At 45.8% G+C, this 9349-nt stretch overlaps 1 protein-coding gene across 1 annotated transcript in view; it reads left to right on the top strand.

Annotated features, from left to right (window-relative positions):
- The window catches only part of PLCD1 (phospholipase C delta 1), a 60946-nt gene that overhangs the window by 18209 nt on the left and 33388 nt on the right, over nt 1-9349 (top strand). Inside the window, 2 exon segments of the mRNA XM_006022949.3 lie at nt 2808-3036; nt 9076-9205. Coding sequence (XP_006023011.2) covers nt 2808-3036; nt 9076-9205 — 359 coding nt within the window.

Genomic DNA, 9349 nt, shown 5'->3' with positions numbered 1-9349 from the left:
TGAACCGCGAAATCCGGGATTGTCTGTGAAATCAACTTTAAAAAAAGTAACAAAAAAAAAATACTGGCTCCCCAGTGATCTTTGCTACCACTGCAGCCCAACCTCGCAGCTCAACCGGGGGGGAAGGCACCAGCTGGAGGGGTAGCATGAAGGGCAGCAGGGATGATGACGGCCACCCCTTGTCCTTCCTCCTCCTGCTGGGGCCCCCCCGCTAATCAGCACCGAGGGGCCGGGCTGGCGGAGCACGTCTGGGAAATATCTGCAGAATTTGCTTTTTAAGCTGCGACCAACCTGCAAAAATTGTTTAGCTTGACCACAATTTAAGTGGGTCCTTACCTCTAACACCCTTAAAAGGCTGTCGTGGCACCCTGGTGGAGAATCGCTGCAGTATAGAAACAAATTCAACAAGGCACCCCAGAAACGGTCTGGACTCCACAGCTACGAGCTGAAACTCAAAACAAACCCTTCTGTTGGCTTTGGGTAGTCACAGATTTCTTTGAGACTAATTTTCCAGGGTTTGTTCTGGCAGCTCAGTCACCTAGGAAGAAACGGACCTCTATAAACTGCTTATGAGCCCTCATGAATCTTTGAAAATCGTACACCATGCACAGAGCTTACACATTTGCTGGGTTTATTCTGCACGGTGCTTTTGCAGTCAGCTTGGTTTGAATGACCGCAGCACATAAAGTGAAATCGTACCTACCTTAAACAGCAAACGAAAATTAAATCAGAACGCCTGCAAATCCCAAAGGGCGGTTTTCTCATTCCTCTGGTCGTTCTTCCTCTCTCTCTCTGTATATATGTGGTTATATATGCATACATATTTATATGCATACACACACATACATGTGTGTGTTGTATGTGTGTGCGCAGAAAATTTTAGCTATATATAAAGTTTTCTGCCTTTCCATTCATAGTGTCTGATGAAGTGGGCTGTCACCTATGCAAGCGCATGTCCCTCTAAACCAGTTAGGCTCTGAAGTGCCACCCTGCCCTCTCTCCGGTTAACTAATGGCAATACTTTTTGCACTTGTATCCTACTTTCCATCTAAGGATCTCTAAGTAGTACAACACTGTGCAATGCCTGGAAATATTTTTCTTGCCATTTTAAGGAGGAATAAACAGAGATGTGAAGTTTTTCAAGATTCGCTTCCTGAAATTTGGCACCTAAACAAATGGCTTGAATTTTGAAAGTACTCCCAAGTACTCCCAGATCCCATGGACGCCAGTGGGATTTCTTATGTGAGGTTACTCCTGTAGGTGAGGCTTCACAGGATGGTGACTGCTCAGTGTTTCCTCACTGCATCAGGAGCACACAACTCTTTCTTCAGAGGTACCGGGTACTCTCCGTACCTCACTACAGCAAAGGGAGACACAGTTAGTAGCAGCAATTTTGCCATTTCAGTTAATGATTGAATTCTGCTGGTGTGAACCCTTCTGCGCCTGATGCGTCTCTCGGCAGTCAGATCCGCCTTCATTCATCCCTTCGGATGTGTGTATGTGACCTGGGAGCTCCATGAAAGGAAAGAGAGGCTCAATATATGATGGATGCAGTCCCTGTAATGATCTGGGCAGGCTTTGTTGGACCCTGCCTTGGATAATTAAGTCTAGAGCAGTGGTTCTGAACCTTTTGCAGTCGACGTACCCCTTGGTCTCAGAGTGAGACTTCACGTACCCCCTTTCAATGGGAAATTAATTTTTTTTTTAGTCTCTTCGACCTGTGTTATACAATGTATGAAATATAACTCCTGTACCCCCTGATGAGGCTTCACGTACCCCCTGGGGGTACATGTACCCCCGGTTCAGAACTGCTGCTCTAGAGCTTTATGAAACCTAATATGAGATTTCCAGCCCCACGTGCTTCTGTATCTGTGTGTGTTTAGATTTGCTTGAATATGGACTCTTTGGCATGAGTTTAGCTGCTTCTTGGGCCATATTTGCTCAGGCGTGGTTTGTATTTGAACTGCGGGACATGGAGTCATATCCGTCCTCAGAGTTGAGACTGGAGTAGCTTGTGTGTGATGATGAGGACAGTGTCTGACCCTGCTGTGCTGATCCGATGTGCCCGACTGCTTTTTAGCTTTATTCTTCTTGAACTAATGAGTGCGTGGACCCTAATTTTCCTCCCACGTGCACAATTTCTTTCCCAATTTCTGAACTTAATGATCATTACGTATAGAGAACGTCTAGCTATGTGTAATAGCTGAAGGTCTCAGGGCACTTTCCAAAGCAGGGAAAGGGTTTCTATTTTTTCCACTTTACAGAGGACGTACCAAAAGCAGAGAGGGCGCTTGTGCACGTTATTGGGTTTCTTGGAGCCACAAAAGGGAGCATTGATTTGAGGGGCCTTTTTTGGCTCTTCAGCCTGAGACATCTGATCAAGTATAATGTTCCCAATTGCATCTGATCTCTGAAGATCAGGACCCAGAGCAGTGTTTGACATTTCTAAATCTTGGTCTTGGTGGCCTGTCTGCCAGAGGTCAAGCCAGCCGCAAAGTTTGGAATTGAACCCAAATCTCCTGACAGTCAGTCCTGTGTTCGCAATATGAGACCTTCCAGTGTGAGTCCTATTTATTTGCTAAAAAAGGGGTAGATATTCAGCAGAAAAAAGGGATGGTTCCCTTCCTGAGACTGCTGTTCCCACCACTGACCTTGCTTTTGTACTAGAGGTGGGGAAGAAAATCCTCCAGACATAGCAGGGAGTGGTTGTAGGAAAAGGGAAAAAAAAAAAGCTACTGGTTAGTCTCTGAGCAAAGATAAGACCGACTAACCCCTCACTGATAACCGGCGCCTCTTTGTTTCTACAGTCTCCATTGAAGATATTCGGGATGTAAGGCCCGGTCACAAAACAGAGGGGATGGAAAAGTATGCCCAGGATGTCCCGGAGAATCGCTGTTTCTCTATCATCTTCAAAGACCAGCGGAAAAACCTGGACCTCATCGCCAGTTCAGAAAGCGACGCCAACCACTGGACCGCCGGCCTGAAGAAAATCATAACCCACAGCAGCTCCATGAACCAGAAGCAGAAACTCCAGCAGTATCCTTTGCCTTTTAAAATACTGGGTTGCTCAGTCACAACAAAGCCACCCTTGTCTCTCTCCATGGGAGCATGTAACACGATAGGACGAAGACCCCCTTGCACAGTTTCTGCACTACAAGCTGGACACTGAGTCTCCTCACTCTGATTTTACCTTTGTGTAAATGCCAGGGACTCAAATGGAGTCCCTTTGGATTTAGGCTAATGAGAGAGGGGACTGAGGCTCTGCGTAGCTCCGGAAACAAAATACTGCCTCATTCAGGACTTGAGATAAAACAGTCATTCTTTTTTGGGTTCGGCAGGGAGTTGTTTCGTTAGCCGTGCAGCGATCTCGACGACAGGCATGTCTTGGCCATTAATGAAAAGCCTCTTAGTGTTTGTGAGATTTTACAGAAACTCAGATTGAGGGATCAGAATCTCCCCTCTCCGCTAGCAGTTTTACATCACCGGAGTTTCACTGATTAATAGTGCTCCATGTCAGAGATAAAGGAGGAGTTTCAGTGTAGCCGTGATGGTCTAGGAAATGGGCAAGGAACAAGAACTGACTGGTAATATCTCTTATTGGACCAACTGCATAGTTGGGAGAGATGTCAGACAAGATTTTGCCCTGCCTTGGGTGGGAAGGACCTAAGCAAGGGCATTTTGTGCCCAAAAGCTTGTCTAACATCTCGGTCCCATTTGTTGGCTCAGTCAAATGAATTCCCAAACAAATTCTGCTTTTCAGAAGTTTGTACCTGCATAGACACAGCGCAGACAAAGAGAGGGGGAAGGGAGGCAGCATCAAAACCAAACCTGAGAGTCACTGGGTGCATCTACACAAGACGTTTACTGCCGAGTTGCCTAATCAGCTCCACAGTAAAGCTCTGTGTCTACACGTGCGGCCCTATTAGGCTGTAGTCAACTAATAAATGCTACCATAGGCTAGTACTTGTAAACACAAATACTACCCTGCGGCGGCGTTATTTAGTGCCCTGCTATGCACATGTAGGCACTGACGGGGCTGGTTGGGGCATAAGGGTACTTCAGTGCAGTGCCAGTTAGTCCCACACTGGAGCACCCTCGTGTCCCAGCCAGCCCTTCTGTAGCACCTTGAGCTGGGTCGAAGCCACCCCGGGCTGGCAGGCTGACCCCTGGACCCCCGGCCAGCCGGGGCTGCTCCAACCCGGCCAACATGCTGCAGTTCTCCCTTCCCATGCCCACTGTCCCCCAAGGCTGTGCTTTAGTGGAATCTGGGATGTTAAGTCCAATGAAGTGTGGCATCATATGCTCTCTTCTCTGAAGTTGGGACAGCTCTTGAAGTTCATGATATTGCTCTTGATTAGACAAATAATCTAGTGAGCCCTTGAAGAGGCATCTCACTTACAGCATTATTTCTTTGCAAGCACAAACCCTGATGCCATTCAAAAACAAACACTTGTGCCACAGAGAGAGAAGAGAGGATGGTCCCAGTGCTGCTTATTTACTGGCTGAGCATGTAGAAATACAGGACCTGGATTGATGTTTATTACAGCTGGAGAAAGTTGGTTTGAAAATTAACCCTGGAAGGCCTTTTAGAGGGCATTTAGAGGTTGTGTGGGGGAAATAGTCCAGGAGGGGGGCAGTTTGGTGTTTACCTGCCTAAAGTGTCTGTTAAGTTTTCAGAAGGCAAGGACAAGGGTAATCTCTTTTATTGGACCAACTATGCAGTTGAGATAAAGTTAGACAAGATTTTGAATGTAAAGACATTCTTCCTCAGGTCTCTGATTATAGGAAGCCCGGCACAGCAAGTGAAGCACCCTAATAAATTCTTGCCTTGCGTAATTTCTGGACCATCACAGCTACAACATCACTCACACTACCGTAAATTTGCAGAAGGCAAGGTAGATATGTAGATGTGCATCCACTGCAAGTGTTCTCCTGGATAGTTAGAGACCTTGGATGAGAAGTCTGTAGTTGTAGTTGAACAGCAAAGTAGTTGCAAAGAACAAGGTGCAACAAAATGTCTCGGTGGCAAAGACATTTGGAAGTCACAACGTGGTTTTGAACACTTTAACCCAATTCTGTCCTCAGGGGCATGCAGGTGCACCTCTGCTTGAAGTCACTGGCTTGGCCAGCCCTGAGGAAAGCCAGAGCAGTTGAGTGAATGATGCATCTCATCTTTATGGGAAGTGGTTTTATTTTTCCTACTTCATAGCTGCTGCATGTAGCAGTGCATTTCTTGATCGCCCCAATCCCTGCAGTTACAAGGCACTGTGCCCGCTGTTAACTGGTCTGTCTCATCACAGTGGGTCTTCTCATCACAGTGCAATATCACTTGCCTTGTGTCCTTTTGATATCTCCCTCTATCTCTGCTTCTAACATTCAGTAAATACTTTATTAGAAATTAGGGCTTCCCTAATCCAATTAGTCCTTGGTAGCGAGGGACTGCCCTGACCACTGCCCTTCTGTGCACTGCTAAGGTCCTTAATCCTCTTGTGGTCTCTCAGCTAAGTAGGGTCTGTCAGGTCTATCTTCTTTTAGTTCCTAATACTGTGTCCTCCTTTCACAAGTCTCTGGTAGCTTCACTATCTCCTACTTTGCCTCCTTTTGATTTTCATTAGGAATTGCCACAGTGGAGCTGACGAATAGCAAACTAGAGTTCCTCCTTCAATAGTGACCAAAGCACATGACTCAACGGCAGATGGAAACCTCAAGACATGCTTGAACTGTGTGATATCACACAATGTCATCCCAGATAGAGAGGGGGCTTTCAATCTCCAAAATATCTTCTTTTACTTGAACTCTCACAACATACAGCCATTATTTCTCCCTATTTCCACCCAAGCTGTTCTCAAAACCACATATTGTGTCTTCCTTATCTTGGCTCAGCCACTTCTCTAGCATTTCTCCAGTCTCTTCTCCAATCTCAGATAAACCAGACTCTCACTACTACTGCTACTTCAACATCTTCTCCTTTTTGTGACCACCCTTTTGTTACCACTGTCTCTTGAGCGCCTTGTTGGGGGAAAAGGGGCCTTCACGAAGGCTCGGGAAAAAATGTTGCCTTGTACTGGCCTCCTTATGAGTAGAAACTACATCAGGGTTGGAGAGCTACCAGAAATGATAGCAGCCTGGCCATTTTGATTCTGGTTAAAATTGGAGGGTGTCCCAGCTACAAAAAGCTGTCCATGGAGCATGTCAAATTTAAACCACTGAAATAGTTCCATGTCAGAGTGGAGATGATTATAAAGAAAAGGAAAAAACCAACAACATTTGTATGGGGCAGAGCTTGTAATTTCCAGTGTAGAGAGGTGCCTCCCTGTTTTTGGAAGGACCAGCTGAAGTTCCCATGAAAATCCAATTTAAATAGGGTGGGTAGAGAAGCAGTATTTCTGGAAGAGTAATTATGGTGTACTGCTGGCTTCCCATCTGGGACAGTTCTGGTCAGCCTAACCTGGCATTACAGAACAGCGTAGTTCTCATTTGAGGTTTGATGATGTTTAATTAAAGCCTGGCATTTAAATTTAGTCCTTTCTGAAGTGAAGAAGCCTGGCAGTGATGGTTTAAAATCTTAAATGTCTTTAAAAGAAATGATTGCCATGTATAGGGATAAAGAGAGGGAAGAGTGGATAGAGAGGAAGGACATGTTGGGTCCCGTGTCCATTCCCCTGTTAGTACTGGGTTGTTCTCTTCAATACATTTACTAATATTTGATCCCCCATTTAAAGGAACTAGGGGAAGCATGAGATTGTGGGGTAGTGCAGGGAAAACAACTAAATCAATTGAAGATGAAGCTTGGTAAGTTCTTGACGTATGGCATAGTTGCTTGCAATAACAGGGGATTGGACATCATAATTCAGGAGGACTCTTCCAGGTCTGTAAGACTCTTCCAGGTCTGTAATGGTCGTCCAACACCTTGACAGATCAAAGGAGCCATGACAAAGTCAGCCCGTCAGCGGTGCTTGGTAGTGACATGGGAGAAGAGGCCGATGTGCAAGCAGCAAATCTTCCCACGCCGGCTACGGGGTCACTTGTCAGATGGAGGTTGGAGCACACTCTTCCTAGCTCACCTGTCGCCTGGGCTTTCTGATGGCTCTCCATGGTGACTGCACCAGCCTTGACTAGGCGACTGAGCAGTCGCGGGCAGGGTTCTCCCAGTTGCCAGTGGAAATGCTGAATTTCTGAGACCTTGTTTGACCTTGTCACTGTATCGAAGCTTTGGCCTCCCTCTACATCCTGGGCAGTTCTTGAGTTGGCCACAGAGCACAGCCTTCACATTATACCAGTATGAAATCAAAAGAGGAAAAGGGTCCAGTAGTTGAAGATGCTTTTGTTCCTTCCTTAAATAGAGTTGTGCCCAATAAAGTCCTTGTGCAAGCAGTCATAAATTCAGTTGACTTCAGCGCCTGCTATATTTTGCACAATGGAGTAGAAAACAACTTAATCTGAACTGTGAATGTCAGCAGCTTTCCCCTCCAGGATTTGTGTTGGAACAGTTTTTTTCTCTTTTTGGAATCACGTCCCCGGAGTTTCATGTGACAAATTTCTGGGTTGAACAAACTCAGTGGGCTCCATCAGGATCCTCTGAGCACTCTGGCCTGGCTTCAGTGGAAGCCTGGTCGCTCCAGGAACCCCAGAGACTCCTCTATAAACAAAAGACAGGAGACGTGGTGTCTCAGTATAACCACAGGACCGGAAAGCACCACGTTCCAGTCTGCCAAGGCTCACGTGGAGAACCCCATGGGTAACAAAGACCCAAAAGGAGGGGCAAAAGAAGCAGATATTTCAGATACTTCAAATGCTGTGCTATTCCCACTTTGTGTGATTTTCCCTTTTTATAAGTCCTTTCAGATCCATGCTTATTTGTGAAAATAATTGTTTGCAAAAAGAATAAAGGGACTTTTAATAGATGTGAAATATAATTATCTTTGGGACTGAAATAAGTGATGTCCCTTGCAGAGAAGGTAGAAGAAGACCCAGGGAGTCATCAGTTCTGCCCCTGGTCCTGTCGCTAGTTTGTTGTGTGGCAGTCCCTGGAGGTCCAGGCCTAGCCGTACCGCTCTTCCCCTTCCCAGTCCTTTGGAGTTCATTCCCTCCATTACTCAGCCTCTTTCTATGCAATCCCACAATTTTTCTCCACTTCCTGGCTACACCGCTCTTTATAAACTGCCTGCATATCACCTCGCAGATCTCACTGCATTTCAGGCATCCACTTTTCTCCATTGTGCAATCTGTGACCAACAGGCTTTTAAAAAGTCTTTTTTTTTTATTTCGGTGCTGGAATAAAAACATTAGAGAGTGGATTTGAACAGGACAATATCCCAGACCCTCCAGGCTGCTTAGGAGTCTCATTTGCATAGAAGTCGATGGGAGTTAGCACCTAATATGAATGAGATGCCTAAGTACCTTTGAGAATCTGGGCCGAAGAGCCTCCATCAGTGATTCTCAATTCTGGGGCGCCACGAGATCCTTTTAAGGTGTCTTTTAGAGCACCGTCATAGACTTTCAAAGAAGGTTTTCTGAAGTATAAGTACAGATCTCTCAAAATATGCAGTAGAAGGAAATGCATTGCTTTTATAAGATGGATATTAATGCTCCCGTGGGGAATCTTTGTCTTAAATCCAAGCATGTGGACATCTATCATTTCAAAAAAAAGCTAGTAGATGAACAACCTCCCACACAGGAAACCACCTTCTGGGAACTCCCTCCCATCTCACCAACTCTTTGGTCATCTTGTAACCATTTTGAAGGCCATGCTCATTTTCTTGTACAAGGGAAATATAGGTTCTTCTCAGTGAATCAGATGAAGTCAATAGGGTGAATCCCTCCCCCACCTCCCACATACACCCCCAGACCTCTCCTTTGCTTGGGTCTTTTATATTTTACTGTGCTTTTGTTTTGGAAGGGCCTGTGAAAAGCTGCTTGGGTGGCAACAGCTCTTGTGTCGCCATGCCAATGTGCCATTTTATATCAGCGGAGGACTTGATCCAGAATCTTTAGGTCAGATGCTTTTTTCATGCGGGAAGGCTGATACATGAGGGAGGAGCTGACTTGGAGGGATTTCCTTACATCAACTTGCAGCTGGATCCACACCTGCTTGCGGAAAGCTGATAAGAACAAAGACAACAAGATGAGCTTTAAAGAGCTCAAGAACTTCATGAAGGAAGTCAACATCCAAGTCGATGACAGCTATGCCAAGGAGATCTTTCAGGTAAGGGGAATTTGCAAGCTAGTGAGAAACGAGCTGGCTTGAGGTCACCATCTCCCATATTTTGCACCATTTGGCTGAAACCTGAGGGAGGGTGAACTCTCAGCATCCTGAGATGTCCTGAGGACTATGCCGTTGACATGGGAT

Source organism: Alligator sinensis, unplaced genomic scaffold (genome assembly GCF_000455745.1).
Source record: "Alligator sinensis unplaced genomic scaffold, ASM45574v1 scaffold885_1, whole genome shotgun sequence".
Taxonomy (NCBI): Eukaryota; Metazoa; Chordata; order Crocodylia; family Alligatoridae; genus Alligator; species Alligator sinensis.
This window is presented reverse-complemented; position numbering and strand designations above follow the sequence as displayed.